This window comes from Ranitomeya variabilis, chromosome 2, assembly GCF_051348905.1.
Source record: "Ranitomeya variabilis isolate aRanVar5 chromosome 2, aRanVar5.hap1, whole genome shotgun sequence".
In the NCBI taxonomy this organism is placed as follows: domain Eukaryota; kingdom Metazoa; phylum Chordata; class Amphibia; order Anura; family Dendrobatidae; genus Ranitomeya; species Ranitomeya variabilis.
The window spans coordinates 49,871,139-49,893,800 of NC_135233.1; the positions used below are offsets into that span (position 1 = coordinate 49,871,139).

General features: G+C 43.9%; 1 protein-coding gene across 3 annotated transcripts in view; it reads left to right on the forward strand.

The window, feature by feature from the left end:
- Window positions 1-1,110: 1,110 nt before the first annotated feature.
- LOC143804368 (protein phosphatase 1B) overlaps window positions 1,111-22,662 on the forward strand; it is a 29,589-nt gene continuing 8,037 nt past the window's right edge. For all 3 annotated transcript variants that reach the window (XM_077282399.1, XM_077282400.1, XM_077282398.1), the window contains exons 1-4: window positions 1,111-1,971; window positions 14,131-14,248; window positions 16,235-16,346; window positions 19,423-19,480. In XM_077282399.1, the coding sequence (XP_077138514.1) occupies window positions 1,126-1,971; window positions 14,131-14,248; window positions 16,235-16,346; window positions 19,423-19,480 (1,134 nt within the window). In that variant the 5' untranslated portion in view covers window positions 1,111-1,125. The remainder of the gene's footprint in view (window positions 1,972-14,130; window positions 14,249-16,234; window positions 16,347-19,422; window positions 19,481-22,662) is intronic.

Sequence of the window (22,662 nt, forward strand, 5' to 3'; positions counted from 1 at the left end):
GTAGTGCATTCCAAAGAATCGGCACAGCACGTGTAAAGTCTTGGAGACAGGAGTGGGAGGTTCTGATTATTGAGGATGCTAACCTGAGGTCAATAACGGAGCGGAGGGCACGGGTAGGGTGGTAGACTGAGACCAGAGAGGAGATGTAGGGTGGTGCTGAGCCATGGAGTGCTTTGTGGATGAGGGTAGTAGTTTTGTACTGGATTCTGGAGTGGATGGGTAGCCAGTGTAATGACTGGCACAAGGTAGAGGCATCGGTGTAACGGTTGGTGAGGAATATGATCCTGGCTGCAGCATTCAGGACAGACTGGAGCGGGGAGAGTTTGGTAAGAGGGAGGCCGATTAGTAGAGAGTTACAATAGTCCAGACGAGAATGAATAAGTGAGACAGTAAGAGTTTTTGCAGAGTCGAAAGTAAGAAAAGGGCGAATTCTAGAAATGTTTTGAGATGCAGATAAGAAGAGCGAGCCAGTGATCGGTTGTGGGGGGTGAATGAAAGCTCGGAGTCAAGTATGACCCCAAGGCAGCAAGCATGTTGCTTTGGAGTAATGGTGGAACCACACATGGATCTGGGAATTGCCATGACAATGATGGGGTTCTCGCGATGATGTTGCTGGGGTGTTGATCGGACGAGGGAGTGTGCTTTCCCTCTCGCTGCCGTCTAAATGCTGAGATCGCTATTGATATAAAACAGGTGGGGATGGTGCGGGCTCAACTCCTGGCTATGACTGCAGGGTCTCGGCTATCACTTACCGTAACGTCCATTTGCGTGAACACATCTCAAAATAGGACGTACTGGAACATCCAGTGTCGCAAAGGGGTTAAATATCCCCCTGTATTTTTGTTTGTTTGTTTGTAAATAGCACTTTAGAGCACCATCCACATGTATTATACTATACCTTCCTGCAGATTTTTGATGTGAAACCTGCATCATGAGTCTCCACATCTGGTCATGGATTTACTGTATCAATTTGCACAATCTATTCTTTTAAAAGTGGAGGATGTTGGCAGGATTTGGGATCCAGACACCAATGACTGAGATTTTCTAAAAGTAACCTTATTTATTTTTATCTAGTGTTATTTGACCCTTTTTTTTTATTCTCTCTCTGCAGGCTAATTACTGATCATGGGGGCATTTTTGGACAAACCTAAAACAGAGAAACACAACGCTCACGGAGCCGGAAATGGTTTGCGATATGGACTCAGCAGCATGCAGGGCTGGCGCGTCGAAATGGAAGACGCTCACACTGCTGTGGTGGGGATCCCTCCTGGCCTGGAAGACTGGTCCTTTTTTGCCGTTTATGACGGCCATGCTGGATCTCGTGTTGCAAATTACTGCTCGTCGCACTTGTTAGAGCATATAACAGATAATGAGGACTTCAGGGCGACTGAAATGTCAGGGTCCAACGTGGAACCTTCTGTAGAAAATGTTAAAAGTGGCATACGAACTGGATTTTTAAAAATTGACGAGTATATGCGCAACTTTGCAGATTTAAGGAATGGCATGGACCGAAGCGGCTCTACTGCTGTGGCCGTCCTTATTTCACCAAGCCATGTGTATTTCATCAACTGTGGGGATTCTAGGTCTGTGTTGTATAGGAGTGGACAAGTTTGCTTTTCCACACAGGATCACAAACCTTGCAATCCGAGGGAGAAAGAAAGGATTCAAAATGCTGGCGGCAGCGTCATGATCCAGCGCGTCAATGGATCGTTAGCAGTTTCTCGTGCTCTCGGGGACTATGACTACAAGTGTGTCGATGGCAAGGGTCCTACCGAGCAGCTTGTCTCTCCCGAGCCTGAGGTGTACGAGATTGTACGAGCAGAAGATGATGAGTTTATAATTCTAGCCTGCGACGGCATTTGGGATGTCATGAGCAATGAAGAGCTTTGTGAATTTGTCGACTATAGGCTTCAGCTCACAGATGACCTCGAGAAAGTGTGCAATTCTGTAGTGGACACCTGTTTACATAAGGTGAGTGACAAGAGAAAGATGTGTGCAAAGATGGTCCTAAATGAAACTACAGTCTTGTTTTTTGTTTGTTTATTTGCTTCTACCATCATCAGTGTGTCTGGTTGTTTAGCGGTTTATGTAACACCCCTTTTATCATCTGTCCATAGTATAGTTAATGTGTAATCGCTGAGGGCCCCAACCAACACACAAACTCGTAGCATGAAGGACTAGCAGTAATTTTCCCACATAGGATTCAACCTCTGAGCATAAGAATGGGAGTATTGACGCAGTGGAAACCCACAGATTATAGCTCTATCCTGTGTATTGTTGATAAATATTAATGGGATAGTACTTTTAACCCCTTCAAGATGCAGCCCTTCTTCGTTTTTGCGTTTTTCTTTTTTCGCTCCCCTCCTTCCCAGAGCCATAACTTTTTTTTATTTTTCCGTCAATATGGCCATGTGAGGACTTGTTTTTTGCAGGACAAGTTGTACTTTTTAACCTCACCATTAGTTTTTGCATGTCTTGTACAAGAAAAGAGGAAAAAATTCCGAGTGCGGTGAAATTGCAAAAAAAGTGCAATCTCACACTTGTTTTTTGTTTGACTTTTTTGCTAGGTTCACTAAATGCTAAAACTGACCTGCCATTATGATTCTCCAGGTCATTACGAGTTCATAGACACCAAACATGTCTAAGTTATTTTTTATCTAAGTAAAGAAAAAAATTCTAAACTTTGCTGAAAAATAAAAACAAAACCAAAAAACACAATTTTCCGTTACCCGTAGCGTTTACATTTTTCGGGATCTTGGGTCGGGTGAGGGCTTATTTTTTGCGTGCCGAGCTGACGTTTTTAATGATACCACTTTTGTGCAGGTACTCTATAGTATAGTATACTAGTGTATACTAGTGTATAGTATAGTGCTCTATAGTGGGGCTTTTCATGGAACATCTCCTGACGCACTTGGACAGGATTACATAATCCCTATTCACATGTATTTCAAGATGTCTGCATGATGTGTCTGGATGAAGGCAATCTTCTTAAAATCGATAGAAATGACGTCTTGTACATGTTTGTCCTTCATGTTAACATGCATTTCTAGCCACTGACATCAAGCACATATCTAAAAAATTACAAGCCGAAACTCTATTTAAAAAAAAAAAAAAAATCACGTATAGTTTGCTTGGCAGTAATTAAGAAAAGTGTTGTCTATGCTTTACTTACCTTGTGCTACATTGTGACGTCTGCTGAAGACCCTTCTATGTGATTGTATAGATCTGAAAGTGCTATGGTCAGAAGGCTGGAGCTGATAAGTATATTACTGTGGGCAGTGAGCAGATAGTGATACCACTCCAGGTTGGGGGTAAAAAAAAAAAAATACTGCAGTATTGCTCATAATGGAGCTGTTATGCTGATTATATTGATACCAGCAGAGAATCCAATCAATGGTTGTTAAAAGGGAACCTGTCAACAGGGTTGTGCATATTAACCTACACACAGTCAGGTCGGCGCTGTTATACGGAATAAAGTGATACCTTGGTTGATATCTGTCTTGTGGCTTTTTCTTAATCTTTATTTTTAGTTTTGTGTTATGCCCATGTCCTAAGGCGGGATTCATGTATGTAGTGCTCTGATTAGGTAATGCAGACTGCAGCATAATCGCATGGTTACTGTGCACTTATTCCCTTTTGCAGATTTACTTGAGCAAGGTTAAAAAAAGTCATTTTGAAAATGGTGCCCGCTGTGCCTGCGCAGTAGCAGTTATGGGTTTGTATAAAGATCCGATAGCTGCTCTTGCACAGGCGCCATTTTGCTGGAGAAGAAAGTGTCCTCCACCAAGATAGCGCCGCATGCGCAATAGAATTTGTCCGCGATCTCCTGGAGCTGCTACTGCGCGGGTGGCGTCATCTTGGTGGACTTTTTTTTTTTTTTTTTTCTTAAACAGCAAGATGGTGTCACCGGCGCTTGTGCAACAGCAGCTATCAGATTTCTATACAAACCCATACCTGCTATTGCGCAGGCGCCATTTTCAGAATGATTTTTTTTTTCACCTCGATCGAGTAAATCTGCAGAAGTGAATAAGTGCAAAGTTCACAAGCGACTATGCAGCTGCACAGGTGCCACGGCTGGCACCTGACTGCAGAAGCGTGTGGTTTTTTTTTTGTTTTTTTTTAATTATTTTTCCGTATGTGATGGTATTCATTATGCAAACTAGCGGGTGGGTCACTGAGCAGTGACCTGTCGGCAGTCTGCATTATGACTATATAATCAGAGCACCACATACATGAACCCCGCCTTAGGAGACGGGCATATCATTAACACAAAACTGAAAATAAAGTAGTTTTCTAATGATCTCTGTGCATCGGGGCGGACCTAGGGGGAATGATCTTTTCTCCCCCACCACAGCCTCCTGTGATTCTTTTTCAGGTCACTGATTTTTCAGTCACCTGCCTCCTGTTTGAAATATCATAGGGACAGAAGTGCTGCATAATATGTTGAATCCAGGGCGTTGGAGTCGGAGTTAGTTTTGGTTGGAGTCGGTAGAAATATACCGACTCCAGCTTTAAAAAAAAATGTATTAATATTTCATAATTGAACTTTCATATGAATTTTATAAATGTTACTCAAATATATGTTCTATCAAACTATGAACAACAGTGATAAGCAGTTCTGCTGGAGATAGACATTTCTTACTTCTTGTGTGTCACTGTTCTCCACTGCCCTTATCTAATCTTATACTTGGTTAACCTCATGGTGCCCCAACCCCCCTACTTACAATGTATGAAACTGACGGTGAAAATGTGTTGCAAATTCTTAGTAGTAAAGCTCCTCCTCTAGACTAGATGTTTACTAGGTGTGCGTCTTCCAAGCATCTCACAGCTGCTACTCAGAAGAGGAAGACTGTAAGAAGTATTATCCTTTCAACAAACTTTGCATCAGTTAACTGTGAGTACATGAGGAATAACAGTATTACTGACCACTATATCACTTGTACGACCTGGCAATAATTTTGTACAATTGTCATTTGGATTGTGAATGCAGAATTAAAAACCTGAGTGTCAAAGAAGCGTCACATTAAATCAGCTGTATTTGAACATTTCACCATCACTCAAGATAGAAAACATTGTTTGGCAGTGTATGACAAATGATCCAGACGAAAACAAATGCTGTGAAGCCAAGATCAGTGCATATTCAGGCAAAGATAAAAATGCTCCTACCAGAGCTTCTAATCTAAAGAAACATTTACAGCGCTTTCATCCAGAAGTACTGAAAGCAGTGGATGAGAGACTGCATCCAAACCAATGAACCAGTGCCCAGCTCTTCCAGCCAAACAAAGGAGCAGAGAACTTTGCAGCCATCAGTTGCAAGATATTTTGTCAGTGACAAAGTTACTGTGACAATGACAGTAGATACATTTAAAAAACAGATCATAGAGCTTGTGTGCCTATTTCATTATTTTCACGACCAGCTTTTATGTGTCTGAATGGGGAAATGGCCCGCAAGCTTGGTGTTTCTCTGGAGAGAGAATTAGAAAATTAGTAATCGAAGAAGCTTTTAAACAAAAGAGGTTCTGCAAGACTATGAACTTAAAAAAGAGCAAGTTCTTTCTGTCGTAACTGACAATGCTTCAAATATGATAAGTACTATTAAACTAATGAATGAGAGTAATGATGGTCACCAGCAGCTAGAAGAACATTCTGGGTCCACAGACATGTTTGAAATAGAAGAACACAGTATTGTAACTAAGGAGCAAACTGAAGTTGCTTCAGATGAATAGCAACATGATAGTTTAGATGATCTTGTTGAAATTGTGTCAATACGTTCTTTCATTCATCACATGCGCTGTGTTGTGCATACGCTACAGCTGGCTATAAGACAGTCTGCAAGAAGGACATGCTGCTGCACTGATTGGCAAGGTGAGAAAATTGGCTACTGTTGCCAGAACCCCTAAAGTTGACTCAATTTTGAAGAGACGTGCTGGAAAAGGGGCAATTGATCAAGCCACACGATGGGGCAGTACTTAAAGGGACTCTGTCACCTGAATTTGGAGGGAACAATTTTCAGCCATAGGGGCGGGGTTTTCGGGTGTTTGATTCACCCTTTCCTTACCCGCTGGCTGCATGCTGGCTGCAATATTGGATTGAAGTTCATTCTCTGTCCTCCGTAGTACATGCCTGCACAAGGCAATCTTGCCTTAGGCAGGCTTGTACTATGGAGGACAGAGAATGAACTTCAATCCAATATTGCAGCCAGCATGCAGCCAGCGGGTAAGGAAAGGGTGAATCAAACACCCGAAAACCCCGCCCCTATGGCTGAAAATTGTTCCCTCCATATTCAGGTGACAGAGTGCCTTTAATGATTCAGCGCTTGGTTGAACTGAAAACCTTTCTTTTAGACATGGCTAACCCTCAACTGACGCTAAATGAAAGTCAGTGGAATCAGGTGACTGAGCTGAAAAAATTGCTAGAGCACCCATTTACAGTGACTAAAAAATTACAAGCAGAGGGCTTAACTCCAGGTATTTTCTTAAAGGAGTGGAAGAACCTGATGTTTCGCCTGCCCCAAAGAGGAGGGTTAATTGCAAGTGGCATTGCTACATCAATGAAACGGAGAGAGGAGCTACTATTACAAAATAACATTCTTTTGGCAGCTGTTTATGTAGACCCAATGCATCGGATTCTTGTAGATGATCAACAGCTAACTAAAGGAAAAGAAGCTCTGTTTGAAATAGCAGTAAGGATGAAAGGGTTGCAGAACAGTCAGGAGGAACAAGAAGAATTTGGTCGTCCTGCCACATCTTCACCCTCATCAACTGATGAATAATTTAATTTTGAAAAATATTTGGATCACAAGGACCGTGCAAAGCGTTCCCGCATAGAAGAAGAGTCATCCCCATCAAAGAGCACAGCCAGTACATTTCAGCAGAATTTTTCATGTACACTAAAAGAAATTGAGAAATTTGACCGTTCATCAAAAATAACAGTGCAACAAGCGATTCCTCTGTATCCTGACATTGTCAGAGATGTTGCCTGAGTGGTTACTGCTTTGCCACCAACCCAAGTTAGTGTAGAGAGGTTGTTCTCTGCTCTCAAAATAATTAGATCAGATTTGAGGGCATCCATGAAGGAGGATCTGACAGAGGCAATACTTTTTCTGAGGACAAATTTATAGATTTCTTCTGATTAACTGCATAACAGTGTTTATTGCATATTTACTTACAAGAGTTTAGAAAAGTTATTTGCTATATTCTAATTGTATTCTAAAAAATATAGTTTTTGCTCTAAGTGGTCTGATTACTTACCGTATTTTTCGGACTATAAGACACACCGGACCATAAGACGCACCCCAAATTTTCAGAATAAAAATAAGGAGAAAAAAAGTTTCAAATGGGGGTACGTCTTAGGCTGTGTGCACACGTTGCTGATTTTTCGTGTTTTTTTCCCGATAAAAACTCTATAAAACCGCAAAAAAAAAGCATACAATACGCATCCCATCATTTAAAGGGAACCTGTCACCCCGTTTTTTCCGTATGAGATAAAAATACTGTTAAATAGGGCCTGAGCTGTGCATTACAATAGTGTATTTTGTGGACCCCGATTCCCCACCTATGCTGCCAAAATACGTTACCAAAGTAGCCGTTTTCGCCTGTCAATCAGGCTGGTCTGGTCAGATGGGCGTGGTGTCTTCCCCCAGATCTTGCTTAGTTTTCCGTTGGTGGCGTAGTGGTTTGCGCATGCCCAAGGTCCCGGGCCGCGGGATGCCGCGCGTGCGCAGATGGAGATCGCGGCGGCCATTTTCCTGAAGCAGAGTTCGCATCTCGGCTTCAGGAAAATGGCCGCCGCGATCTCCATCTGCGCACGTTCGGCATCCCGCGGCCATTTTCCTGAAGCCCCGGGCAGCAGAGCGCTCCATCTGCGCACGCGCGGCCACAGGAAGATGGCCGCGTCCACCGATCACCAGGGAAATAGCGCAGATCGCGCTCTTTTCCCTCCCCTGTGCAGGGGATTCGGGACCTTGGGCATGCGCAAACCACTACGCCACCAACGGAAAACTAAGCAAGATCTGGGGGAAGACACCACGCCCATCTGACCAGACCAGCCTGATTGACAGGTGAAAATGGCTACTTTGGTAACGTATTTTGGCAGCATAGGTGGGGAATCGGGGTCCACAAAATACACTATTGTAATGCACAGCTCAGGCCCTATTTAACAGTATTTTTATCTCATACGGAAAAAACGGGGTGACAGGTTCCCTTTAAATGAATTCCGCATGTTTTGTGCACATGATGCGTTTTTTTTCCACGAAAAAAACGCATCGCGGTAAACGCAGCATGTTCATTAATTTTGCGGATTTCCCACTGTAAAATGCATTGGGAAATGTCCGGAAAAAAACGCGGCAAAAACGCATGCAGATTTCTTGCAGAAAATTTCAGGTTTTTCTCAGGAATTTTCTGCAAGAAATCCTGAACGTGTGCACATAGCCTTACAGTCCGAATTCAGCTTACCAGTGAAGGGATCGGCACAGGTGGAAAAGTGGTCACAGGGGTCTTTCGGTGGTCCAGGCTGGTGCGTTGGCCTCCAGGAAATCCCATCCCAGGCTGGTGCTCTGTGCTTGGGCAGGGGTGGAGGCTCTGGGCTCTGGGGCAGTGGCTGGGCTGGGCTCCGGGGCAGGGGCTGTGGCAGCGGCTCTCTGGGCTCAGTGGGGGATCAGACGGCATTTCGTCAGCCCAGAGGACCCCGCTCATCCGTTAATGGCATGTTGCGGTGGCCTCCGAGAACATGGGCGCTGGGAAAATGGCCGCCGGGCTGGCGCACGCTCAGATTCAGATCTCGTTGATGAGATTTGAATCTGAGCGTGCGCCGGCCCGGCGGCCGTTTTCCCGGCGCCCATGTTCTCTGAGGCCACCGCAACATGCCATTAATGGATGAGCGGGGGGCCTCCGGGCTTTGACGAAATGCCGTTGGATCCCCCACTGAGCCCAGAGAGCCGCTGCCACAGCCCCGCAGCACAGCCCCTGCCCGCAGCACAGCCGCACCAGCATGGGAAGGGAGGCTGCATCGGGACCGATGCCGCATGATTTGTAAGTATATTGCGACTACAAGACGCACCCCCATTTTCCCCTAACATTTTTTGGGAAAAAAGTGCGTCTTGTAGTCCAAAAAATACGGTATATGATGGTGAGAAACTGAATAAGCACGATGTTAATATTTTACAACAGTAAATTTATTGTTACGAATTGGCCATTTATGAAGGAGTCGGAGCCGGAACCTGATAAAATCCAGGAGTCGGAGTCGCAACTGTGGCTTAGGGTACCGTCACACAGTGCCATTTTAATCGCTACGACGGCACGATCCGTGACGTCGCAGCGTCGTATAATTATCGCTCCAGCGTCGTAGACTGCGGTCACACTTTGCAATCACGGCGCTGGAGCGATGCCGAAGTCCCCGGGTAACCAGGGGTAAACATCGGGTTACTAAGCGCAGGGCCGCGCTTAGTAACCCGATGTTTACCGTGGTTACCAGCGTAAAAGTAAAAACAAACAAACCGTACATACTCACCATCTGATGTCCGTCAGGTCCCTTGCCGTCCGCTTCCCGCTCTGACTGTCTGCCGGCCGGAAAGTGAGAGCAGATCACAGCGGTGACGTCACTGCTGTGATCTGCTCTCACAGTACGGCGGCACTCAGTCAGAGCAGGAAGCAGACGGCAAGGGACCTGACGGACATCAGATGGTGAGTATGTACGGTTTGTTTGTTTTTACTTTTACGCTGGTAACCATGGTAAACATCGGGTTACTAAGCGCGGCCCTGCGCTTGGTAACCCGATGTTTACCCTGGTTACCAGCGAACGCATCGCTGGATCGCTGTCACACACAACGATCCAGCGATGACAGCGGGAGATCCAGCGACGAAAGAAAGTTTCAAACGATCTGCTACGACGTACGATTCTCAGCAGGGTCCCTGATCGCAGTAGAGTGTCAGACACTGCGAGATCGTAACGATATCGCTAGAACGTCACGAATCGTGCCGTCGTAGCGATCAAAATTGCACTGTGTGACGGTACCCTTACTGACTCCACAGCCCTGGTTGAATCTATAAAATGAAGAATAATCTGTTGTCAAACCAAATGCCACTCGACAATATATCAAAACATTTGATCAAAGGGAATGTCTGACCAGAAACTTGTCAGTAGGTTCTTTATTGTAAGTATATTTTGATAAAACATTTTTGAAGTTATATTTTTCATGGGCAGTGTTTGCATTGATCTTCTGCGGAGCCGCGGTGAGTCACTGCGTAGTAGCAGAGACTCTCCTGAGCTGAAGATCAATGTAGACACTGCCCACAGGAGGGCGGACAAGGTTTACGTTACCGCGCGGTGCATATCACATGTGTGGGATTACAGCCCCGAACAGGTCAGTGTGTTGCTGATGTGAGGGAGGTACCATTATAATGAAGTCAGGAGACAGTGATTTGTTTCAGGCACCGCACGCCCCGGAGCCTGGAAGAAATCATTAACCTATAACATTATCAATGCATTTCTCAAGATATACTCTGCAGTTATGAGACCTACAGGCCAAGACTGGTTTAACCATTCTATTACCTGTATGCCCATAGTAATAGATCAAAATCGTTCCGGGAGTGACAGATTACCTTTAATCCAGGTCTGGTAGGAAATCCCTCAAAACACCCGTCGCCTCATCAGGAGCATGCCCAGACGACGTAGGGAGGTCACACAGGCACGTGGAGGCCACACACACTACTGAGCATCATTTCCTTGTCTTTCAGGCATTTCCACTGAAGTTGGATCAGCCTGGAATTTGATTTTCCACGTTGATTTTGAGTATTATAGCAAATCCAGACCTCTATGGGATATTAAAGGGAATCTGTCACCCCAAAATTTGCCTATAAGCTGTGGCCATCGGGCTTATCTACAGCATTCTCCCGCTGTAACCTGAAAGATGAGAAAAACGACTTAGACTATACTCACCCAGGGGCGGTTCTGGTGCGGTCCGGCGCCTCCCATCTTCATGTGATGTCCTCTTCTTTGCTTCCTGCCGAGGCTCCTGCTCAGGCGTACTTTATCTGCCCTGTTGAGGGCAGGTGATGTGAAAGGTCAGAGAGGCCCAGCGCCTGCGCACTGCAGTGCCGGGACCGCCCCTGGGTGAGTATAATCTAACTTGTTTTTCTTATCTTTCAGGTTACGTCGGGGGGGGCACTTATCTGCAGCATTACACAATGCTGTAGATAAGCCCCTGATGGTGGTGGCCAGGGCTTATAGGCGAATTTTGAGGTGACAGATTCTCTTTAACTTGATCATTTGTGTTTTGTTGTTCTCAATCCCACTATGTAATGAATAAAGCTTTGCAACTGGAATATTTTATTACTGGGATGTGGTATTTTTGCGTTATCTTTATTTTTTGTGCATCTTATTAGCAAATACCTCCATTAGCCTAGGTATCCATGGTTACAACCACTCGTATAGACAGTTAGTGGTCGTAACCATGGATTCCTAAGTTGAATTGAAGGTATTTGCTAATATTATTATTACATCTACTACATATTGTGATAGGATCTTGGTGATGGGAATACCCCTTTAACTAAAGTTAACTCATTAGGTGAATAATACTTTGATTGCTAATATCTCCACAGAGCAGGGAAACTAAAGAAGTTATTCCCCTCTGCATCATGTGTTTAGTTCAACAGGATACATTTAGTGAGAGGTTCTTTTTTTATATTGCAATTGTTGCAGAAGGGACAAAACTGGACATAAAAGAGAATATGGGGGTACATAAGAGATGTGAATTAACCCCTTCACAACTTCTGTGTATGTACAGCACCATTTGGAAGCGGATGTATGGAGCGGGCTCATGCAGCGAGCCTGCCCAATATCCGGCAGATGATGGCTGTGTATTACAGCCACGACCTGCTGCTAACAATGGTGGGTGGAGCGGTGCTCAGTCTGTGATAAACTAGTTTCATGCCTCTGTCCATCTCACAGGGGCATTTAATATGCTGATATGCGTGCGCATCATTATCTCCTGCCATTGTCGCGCCCGTGACTTGAGCGCTGGTTATCGATGGGTTGTAATAACAGCTGACGGTCATTCCCGTGCCTGTCATTAGAGATCCCTTGAAAATCGGCCTGCTATATGTAGTGGTTCCCCCTAAGAGGGCTAAAAAAGTGTTTTACGGGAATACGGGAAAAAAAAAACACAAATTCAACTCAACCCTTTCCACCATTGAAAATAAAAGTATTAAAAAAAATGCACATTTGGTATCGCCGTATTCAGAAAAATCTGATCTATCAAAATATTAACCAGGTTGGTAAACAAAAAAATTAGAACTCCAAAATTACATTATTTTTGGTCTCTACAATTCCGCAAAAATGTTGTAGTAATCTATCAGTCACATCTATTTAAAAATGGTACTAATAAAAACGTCACCTCGCCCTGCAAAAACTAAGCCATCACACAGCTCCATCGGCCAATAAATGGAGACTCCACAGCAAATATATATATATAATCTCAATTAATAAAATACTGGACATGTTGGGTATCACTGTAATCGTATTGAAAATCATATTGCAAGGTCACTTTCACCACAATATATGTAAATCGTGAAAACAATTCCCCCAAAATGTAAATTGCAGGGTTATTCACAATTTCTCCACATTTTTAATTTTTTTTTAATTTTTTTTAACTATTTTCCAGTTCACTATGTGTTAAAATGAACGGTGTTATTCAAAAGTAGAAAATGTCTCTTGTAAAAAAAAAAAAAAAACCTCATATGTCAATGTATGTGAACAGAAAAATAAGTTATGTCTCTGGGAAGAAAGGTAGGAAAAAACGGAAATTGGCTGCAACGTGATGAGAGCACTGCGGGCATCATAAGTGGCAGTCTGGCTGTCAGCGGTGCCAGGTGTATTATTCTGTGAGCCGGTCTGCCTCCTGGCGCTGCTAGAGGTGATGGCCAGCTGGGTGTTTTTTTTTAATATTTGCCCCGAAACGATCATATATTTAAAGTGGAAAATCCCTTTTTGCTATGCTGACTATGTGGTATTGTTCAGCCACATTGCTGTTTTTTAAATGTTTTCCGAGGTAAAGGTTAGCAGTCACTCCATGACTTGCAGATTGGCGGATCACACTGGTGAGATTCCCCAGATTGAGTGGGTGCTCAGCTAAATTATTTGGTCATTGTACTGCTAAGCTTGACTGGCGCAGATGGATTTGTCGTGTAACATCTCTCTCCATTTGTGACATGCTGTTGGGTGGTGTGGGGGGTGGGGTAATGACTTTGCTAGGGGGGTGTTGCCTCAGTTCTAGAACGGTGCAGCATTTCTAATACGTACACTGCAGTAAGTGTGCCTGCCGTTTTTCACTTCCTTACACGTTTATACACCAACCCCTTTAACACTAATGACTACTCCACATGTCGGAGATCTCGCAGTGGCTGGTCCAGGCACATTCTGGTTGCTGATGTGGTGCACAATAATCCACCTTTCCTGTTAGAGATAGTTGGCACGCTCGTATACCAGTAGAAGTCCGGGGTCTTTAGTGACGGCCGTGCTATGAGGCCTCTGTACCCCCAGATGCGATGTACAAGCGTCTCCATGATAGATGTGGCGTTGCTTTTGGTTGGTTGCGGTCATGAAACGAACTACCTGTTGGTGAGTGCAGCAAGGTGGGTAATGTATGCTGTTTGTAGTGCACATAGGGCATACACACCAGACATATAATCTCAACATATTCATCTATAATACCATTTTAGTTGCATGTGTCCCCATTTAACTATTGTACGCATTTTTGTCAGGAGTAACTTAGTATTGAAAAGGACACACACAGCATCTGTTGGGTCCACTGACATCCATGGACATATTATTCTCTGGCATATCTACAACCATAAAACGTGAGAACGGCTGTTACTAAGGAATACATGACAGAATTTGCCTCCATGCTGCGGCGTTGCTGTGTTTAATGCTGGAGCAGCCAAGTGTTGTCAATGGTAATTTTCCGGCTTACTTGACTAGTGGTCTTCGGTGCTTCTAAACGGTTTCCAACATCACCCCTTCAATCCACGGTGGTGTAGAGCCACAGCACCCAAGCAGTTCTGGGGCCATACCATCTTGTATAACATTTAGGATGTAGTGTATCCTGGAAGTTTAAGATTTCTCTCCTCTCCACAGGGAAGTCGTGATAACATGAGTATCGTACTGGTTTGTCTTCAAAATGCTCCTAAAGTTTCAGACGAAGCTATCAAGAAAGATGCCGAGCTGGATAAATATTTAGAATTGAAAATTGAAGGTACAGTTGTTGGTTTTTTTTGTTTTTTTTCTGACCTGTTCCTTTTTACCCCTCTATCCCTTACTATACTGCTATACTTAATCAGATGCTCAATATGAAATAAAAAATGCTAAACCTGCAATAGTGCAGAGCAGCAGTCTTTAATCTATTTAGATATAGGATCAGGAGGGAAGCAATACTGTCTGCACTGCTATCCAGTATCCCTGGGCTTAATTTCACTGCACCCGCTTCTGTCAGTGTATGAGAAGTGGGCGAGGAGGACACTGGGAAAGCTGGGGTACATTTCAGTAGTCATGCATGATGAGATTGCTGCTGACACTGAGAAAACTGGGGTACATTTCAGTTGTCGTACATGCGGAGATTGTTGCTGACTCCAGGAAAGCTGGGGTACATTTCAGTCGTAATACTGAGATTGCCGCTGACACTAGGAAAGCTGGGGTACATTTCAGTCGTGATACGTACGGAGATTGCCGCTGACACTAGGAAAGCTGGGGTACATTTCAGTCGTAATACTGAGATTGCTGCTGACACTAGGAAAGCTGGGGTACATTTCAGTCGTGATACGTACGGAGATTGCCGCTGACACTAGGAAAGCTGGGGTACATTTCAGTCGTAATACTGAGATTGCTGCTGACACTAGGAAAGCTGGGGTACATTTCAGTCGTGATACGTACTGGATTGCCGCTGACACTAGGAAAGCTGGGATACATTTCAGTCATGATACGTACTGGATTGCCGCTGACACTAGGAAAGCTGGGGTACATTTCAGTCATGATACATAGTGAGATTGCTGCTGACACTGGGAAAGCTGGGGTACATTTCAGTCATGATACGTACCGAGATTGCTGCTGACACTTGGTAGATGCTGTACTTCTCTGTACTCATGTAGGGCCTCCTTATAGAAAACCCAGAATTCCTCACTCTTACTGCTGTGTTCCTTTTTATCCATTTCTGATGAAAGAATTCGCAGCATTTATTGGCCTGTGCTGTGGATTTGAAATCTGCAAAATGTCCATTTTATTCTGCAGATACTCGCTGTAAAGTTTACCAACAACGCTTCTACCTTTTATCAAAGGGAATCAGTAAGTAGGATCTACTCTCCTAAGCTGTTTATATGGGCAGGTAGGTCATAGAAAGCTGAATAAAATGCAAATGTCACTTTGATTTGTGATCCTATGTTTTATTCCCAAGAAATTCACTTTTTTCTTAATATGTAAACGAGCTGTTAAGATCTATAGGTGGGACATAGATCTCCCTGAGAATCTGCCTCCAGAGCTTATTACAAATGAAAGGAGGTTTTACCAGTGTGAGACATGTAATGACTGACAGTGTGATCCCCTGACCTTCATGTCTCACACTGGTAAAAAAAAGCTATGGAGACAAATTATCAGGGAGATCTATATCCCACGCATATATCTTAACATTTCATTTACATATCAGAAAAACTTGATGTTCTCTGGAATAAGACTGGGGATCACAGATACCAAGGTATCATTTTATTCAGCGTCTTATGACCTACATGCCCATATAGACGGCTTAGGAGGGCTGATCCTACTGACAGATTCTCTTTAAAGGGTTTATCCCATCTGTGTAATGCCTTCTCTGAATCAGAAACCCATGGCAATCTTCTCAAATCCCCAGTTCAATGTGGCAGCATACGTAGTATAAATGGGTGACCCTCTTGTGGTTTGTGGTCGTGCTCCACACTTAGCAGCTTCTTTGTTTTGACGGGCAGCAGACCCTTTTTCCCCCTCACCCCCATGATGTCCATTTGGCTTAGTAGGGTACATAGACTGATGGTAGGATGGTCCTATATGCATATAGATTGCACCATTTGGTATGACCAAATCTAGAGTTGGTGCGCAAACACAATACACCATTTATAACTTACTACTGCATTGCACGTTCTGTATATGTCTCTGGAATCACTTCTGCTGTTTGTGAGATCAAGCCAAGTGATCTAAGATGCAAATGTCTGTCTTCTAGAAATCATGACAACTGCTGGGGAGGAAGGGATGCCAGACCTCGCTCATGTAATGCGCATATTATCAGCAGAGAACATACCACATTTACCACCTGGAGGTGGTTTAGCTGGAAAGTGAGTGTGTGTGTATAATGTCTTGTGGGTCAGGTCCTGTTTTTCACATCATGCTAATGGCCTCCGTTTTGAGGTTTGAATAGGCATGGAAGGGCTGAATTAACAAACAGAAGCCAAATACTCTGCTTATGATTACTTTATTACCATGTAGTAATATCTATATATGCCCAGAAGTTTTTTTTTTTTTTTTTTAAATTTTGAATGATCTTTTTAATGGGATTGTCTCAAAGGAACACCAAACCCTCTTTCAAAATGTGTATAGTTTTCCATTGGCTTTGTGATTAATAGATATCATACATTGTAAGAAAAAAAAAAAACACAAAAAAAATCTGCCATTCAGGTGCCAACCTCCAGATCACCTGGCATTTGGATGCTAAAATACAAGTAGCAAAAATAACTTTGATAAATATTTGACATGCTCAAGACATGAGACATATTGGCGCAATAGAAGCTCAATGTTCGAAGCGAAACATCGCATGCTTTGGGCATGGAATAAATATTTCTCCAAGATTTGATAGACATATGCTGCCTCCAGTTATCAATAAAACCTGGAGAAATATTTATTTCATGCCCAAGGCATGCAATGTTTCGCTTCGAATATTGAGCTGATACGTCTCATGTCTTGGATATGGAATAAACAAGTTTCAAAGTTTTTATTGATAGACATGCTGCCTCCAGTTATTTGCTACTTGTATTAAGCATTCTACATAATTTAAATTTTTTATTTTTTTTTATTTTGCCGAGGCATTACCTGTACACATGCAGTCTTGTACAAAAACACCAATGTATTGCGATGTTTTCCTAGGTGATTATCAAATGCAGTAAATGGGCGTGGAGCCCTGGCCTGAAAACAACTTTGGTTTAGAAACCCTTTTCTTACAGGGAACTTGTCACCAGGTTTGGCTGATACGAGTTACGGCCACCACCTTTCAGGGCTTATCTATAGCATTCTATAATACTGTAGAAGAAAAATAACTTGTATTATACTCACCTGCAGGGCGGTCCAGTCCAATGGGTGTCGCAGGTCCTGGTCCGGCACCTCTCATCTTCTTGTGATGCCGCCCTCCTGCTTGCTTCATGGCTCCCCATCATCACGCTCCTGCGCAGGCGTACTTATCTGTCCTGTTGAGGGCAGAGCAAAGTACTGCAGACCTTTCCTGGCACCTGCGCACTGCAGTACTTTGCTCTGCCCTCAACATGGCAGATAGGTACGCCTGCACAGGAGCGCGATGATGGGCAGCCATGAAGCAAGCAGGAGGGCGGCATCGCAAGAAGATGAGAGGCGCCGGACTAGGACCTGCCACACCCATCGGACCGCCCTTCCCCATCCCCCCCCAGGTGAGTAATTTATTTTTTTTGTCTTGCAGGTCAGATTGGGGACTTATCTAAAGCATTATAGAAAGCTATAGATAATCCCTGAAAGGCGATGGCCGTAACTTGCATCAGCCAAACCTGGTGACAGGTTCCCTTTAAAGTAGGCATTGCCTTATGATTTTAAGCATGTTTCCAGGTCGAACCGAGCTTAAAGGGGTGGTCCGAAGGCAAATTAAATTTCATTCTAAATCACTCTATTTGATGCCATAATCAAAGCCTTCTGACTCCCTTAGGCTATGTGCACACTTTGCGGGGTCCTCTGCGGGTTCTCCCGCAGTGGATTTGATAAATCTGCAGGGCAAAACCGCTGCGGTTATCCCTGCAGATTTATCGCGGTTTGTTTTGCGGTTTCCGCTGCGGGTTTACTCCTATACTATTGATGCTACATATGCAGCAATATGCAGCATCAATAGTAATGTTAAAAATAATAAAAAATGGTTTATACTCACCCTCTGACGTACTGATCTCCTCGGCGCTGCACGTGGTGGTCCGGTTCCAAAGATGCTGTGCGAGAAGGACCTTCGTGACGTCACGGTCATGTGACCGCGACGTCATCTCAGGCCCTGCTCGCACACCAACCCTGATACCGGACGGCCGCGTACAGCGCTGAGAGGTGAGTATATCATTATTTTTTATTTTAATTCTTTTTTTTTTTTTTTTTTTTACACGAATATGGTTCTCAGGGCCTGGAGGAGAGTCTCCTCTCCTCCACCCCGGGTACCATCTGCACATTATCCGCTTACTTCCCGCATCGTGGGCACAGCCCCATGCGGGAAGTTAGCGGATCAATGCATTCCTATGGGTGCAGAATCGCTGCGATTCTGCACAAAGTGACATGCTGCGGAATGTAAACTGCTGCGTTTCTGCGCGGTTTTTCCCGCAGCATGTGCACAGCGGATTGCGGTTTCCATAGGGTTTACATGTAAATGTAAACGCTATGGAAACTGCTGCGGACCCGCAGCATCAAAATCACCGCGGATTCGCGGTAAAACCCGCAAAGTGTGAACATGGCCTTACAGATGTCTGGAGAACAAAGTATCAAGTGGGTTGAATGTCAAACTCCAGAGCTTTTTGCGTTCTTGTAGTTGTGTTGCTGAGAGTGCCGGACATGGGCTTTCTCCTGTGTTGAACGCATGAATTCTTGACCAAGTGCCATATTATGTATGGTGGAGTCGGGAGAGATGGCTCATGCCTGACGCCTCTGAGGTATATGGGAACTTTTAAAGGTAACCTGTCAGCTGGTGCATGGTGTCCCAACAGCTGACATGAATCAGAGCTTGTCTGCACAAATGCAGCCGGTATATTTATCAGACACTCTCTGGTGCTTCAGGGAAACTTAGTTTGAAGCTCCTCTTCCCTGTGTCCCTCATAGATTGGCAGGACTATCCATTGTGTGTACTTCGCAAGGGACCTGTCAATCACCCATAAGTGCTGGGAAAAGGCGGCTCACGCTATATTCTTTGAAATGCCAGAGCGGTTTAGGGAATATCTGCATTCATGCAACTAGTCTGATTCACGCTGCCATGGTTGGGACAGCATGACTAGAGTGACCGATTCCCTTTAGGTCTCCTATGCATAATGCAAGTTAGTTGTAATGTGGGGGAGAAGTGACATAACCCCCTGTACACTTGATTTTCTGCTACGGAATTGTTCATTTTCTTTTTTTCACCCTTTTTTTTTTTCTCTTTTATCATTTCTATAGACGCAGTGTTATTGAAGATGTTTATAATAGGTTGAATCCACATAGAGAGACCGATGGGGTAAGTTCCGTATCCACCTCTGACCTGTGTAAGCAGGAGCCCATGACGCGCACGCCATGGGATGTGTGTGCTGAGATTTTCATAATAGCAAGGATAAAAATGTCATAAGTTGCAAAAAAAACAAAACAAAACTCTGGTATAACTACTGATTGCAATATTACCTTTTAATGAGACTTTTTTATAAATCTTCACAGGTACCACTTCATACTAACAATTAGGCTACATGCACACATCATTGTGAAGTGTCAGCGTGCGGTCTGATTTATTCATTTAGGACACAGGCGTACCAAGTCTCCTCTTCTAATCCTCTAAATCAGATGCGATTGGTATCACAGATTTGTGAATAGATCCATGAAACTTTTATGGGTCCGTGTGCCTTTTTATAGAAATCGGGCAGCACATGGACCTTTCACAGTGATGTGGGAAAGCAGCCTTAATGAGAGACACCCCTCGGACCCTTGTTACCAATCTCCCAATTTCTATATGGAGTCACCCCGTTTAAAGGGCATACCCTTAAAAGGAACTTGACCCAGGAAAACTGCTGACAGTGATAGATTGGAGACCAGCGTAAATATAAATATGCCGGTGTTCGTTCGTTTCAGTTGCCGCTCCTAAAGTGACGTTTTGTTTAGGCGTGAGGGCGATCTCTAACTCTAAAATGCTCTCCAGACTTGGCAGTGAGCGCTCCACTACCTCCTCCTTTACTTTTGATTGATTGGCCGTAGTGGTTTTCTGGTTGGGCTCCAAAGTCGTAATTCAAGTTCAAAGGGAGGGGTTTTATTAGCATCCACTAGAGACTGGTGAGCACTTGTGCCAGCCTTAGCTTCTCTGCCCACCCTGCCCTACATGTTTGCCAGCTTCGGGATTCATGTCTAAGGAGTGGGCTCATGTGGTGTGTACAGAGCAGGTCTTGCCTTTAACAGCAGGGGCAGGAGCTCTGATTGCTGCTGTTTATCCATTCAACCTCTTCACCCCTGGGTAAATTTCTGTTTTGTTTTTTTTTTTTGTTTTTTTCTCCCCGTTTTCCAATAGCCATAACTTTATTTTTCTGTTCACATAGCAATATGAGCTTTTTTTTTTTTTTTCTTGCGGGTCGAATTGTTCTTTTGAAGTATTCATGTTATCAGTGCAATTCCACATTTTACCATGTTCACTATATGGTAAAACTGACCCTGTAATATGATTCCCCAGGTCAGTACAAGTACAGAGATGCCAAACACCTTTTTTTTTTTTTTTCTCAATTTTTTGGAAAATTCATAGGAAAAAAAGTTGCTGTTGCCATTTTCTAAGACCCGTGTTTGTATTTTTCAGAATGTGGGGCTTATATTTTGTGCACAAAAAAAAAAAAAAGTACATATTTTTACTGATACCATTTTGAGTAGATACAATGTTTTGATCTCCTCTAATTGCGTTTTATTGCAATGTTGCAGCTGGCAAAAAATGTAATTGAGGTTATGATTTTTTTTTTTTTTTACTGTTTTCCTATCAAATAATTTTGTTTATGTTTTGATCTGATTTTTCAAAATGCAGCGATACCAATTGTTTTATTTTTGCGGTGTTTAAAAAAAAAAAAAAATTAAAATAAACACAAAAATAAAACACAATTGGTATTGCTGCATTTGGAACAGCCAGATCAATATATATGTGTGTGTGTGTGTATGTATTACAAATTTTTTTCCATACCTAATTTTTTTTTAAAAACTTTACTGTTCGTCCGTCCCTTTTTTATGGTATGTGCATACGTAGCTGGAACCCCTGTGGATTTTTCCGCACCTGTTTTGGTAAATCCGCAGGTAAACCGCACTGCGGATTACCTGAGGAATTACCGCAGATTTACTGCGTTTTCTTTGCTGTTTTTGTGCGGATTTCACAAGCGGTTTTACACCTGCGGATTCCTATTATGGAGCAGGTGTAAACCGCTGCAGAATCCGCACAAAGAATTGACATGCTGCGGAATAAACAGCGCTACATTTCCGCGCGTTTTTTCCACAGCATGTGCACTGCAGATTTTGTTTTCCATAGGTTTACATTGTACTGTAAACGCATGGAAAACTGCTGCGAATCTGCAGCGTGTGCACATACCCTTAGAGCAGTGATTTTCAACCAGTGTTCCGCGGCACACTGGTCGGGTGTGCCGCGGGGAAAGTTCCCCAAACTATGGTGCCCCCTTTGTTTTGTTCCCCGGCAATGCGCAGCGATGCGCAGTCACGGAATAACACATGCGCGAAATCTTTGAAGGCTTCACCCAATGGGGTACTTCACCCCCTCGTGGCTACGGTCGCTCTGATTGGCTGTTGAAAGTGAAACTGCCAATCAGAGCGATTTGTAATATTTCACCTAAAAAACTGGTGAAATATTACAATCCAGCCATGGCCGATGCTGTAATATCATCGGCCATGGCTGGAAACACTTATGTACCCCACCACCACCACCGATCTCCTCTCCGGTCCTCCGTCCGGTGCTCCGCTCCCCTCCGTCGTCCTGTCCGCTCCCCCGTCCTCCTGCCTGCTCCCCCCGTGCTCCGATGCCACCCCCCCGTCCTCTGATCCACCCCCCCATGCTCAGATCCCCCCCCCCCCCCTCATACTTACCGGGCCTCCCGGTGTCCGTCCGTCTTCTCCATGGGCGCCACAATCTTCCAAAATGGCGGGCGCATGCGCAGTGCGCCCGCCGAATCTGCCGGCTGGCAGATTCGTTCCAGGTATATTTTGATCACTGAGATATAACCTATCAGTGATCAAAAAAAAAAAAAAAAAAAAGTAAATGACCCCCCCCCCCCCCTTATCACCCCCATAGGTAGGGACAATAATAAAAAAAAGGAAAATATATTTTTTTTCTTTTTCCACTAGGGTTAGAAGTAGGGGTAGGGTATGTGCACAAAAAAAAACTAAAAACAGGGAGAGACTGAGAACTGTTGAGGAAGAGCTTCGTGTGTGTCTTTCCACCATTCCTGCCAGGATATCCCTTTTGTGTTTATCGAAACAGGCCCAGGTTTCACACTGAGTGAGTATAAATACATTTAGAATCTATATTATTAACTATATGCAGAATATGTACTGTTTTAGTGTCATTTTGTGCCATTTTGGTTGGTGGTGTGCCCCAGGATTTTTTAAGTATAAAAAGTGTGCCGCGGCTCAAAAAAGGTTGAAAATCACTGCCTTAGAGGACTAGAATCTGTGATC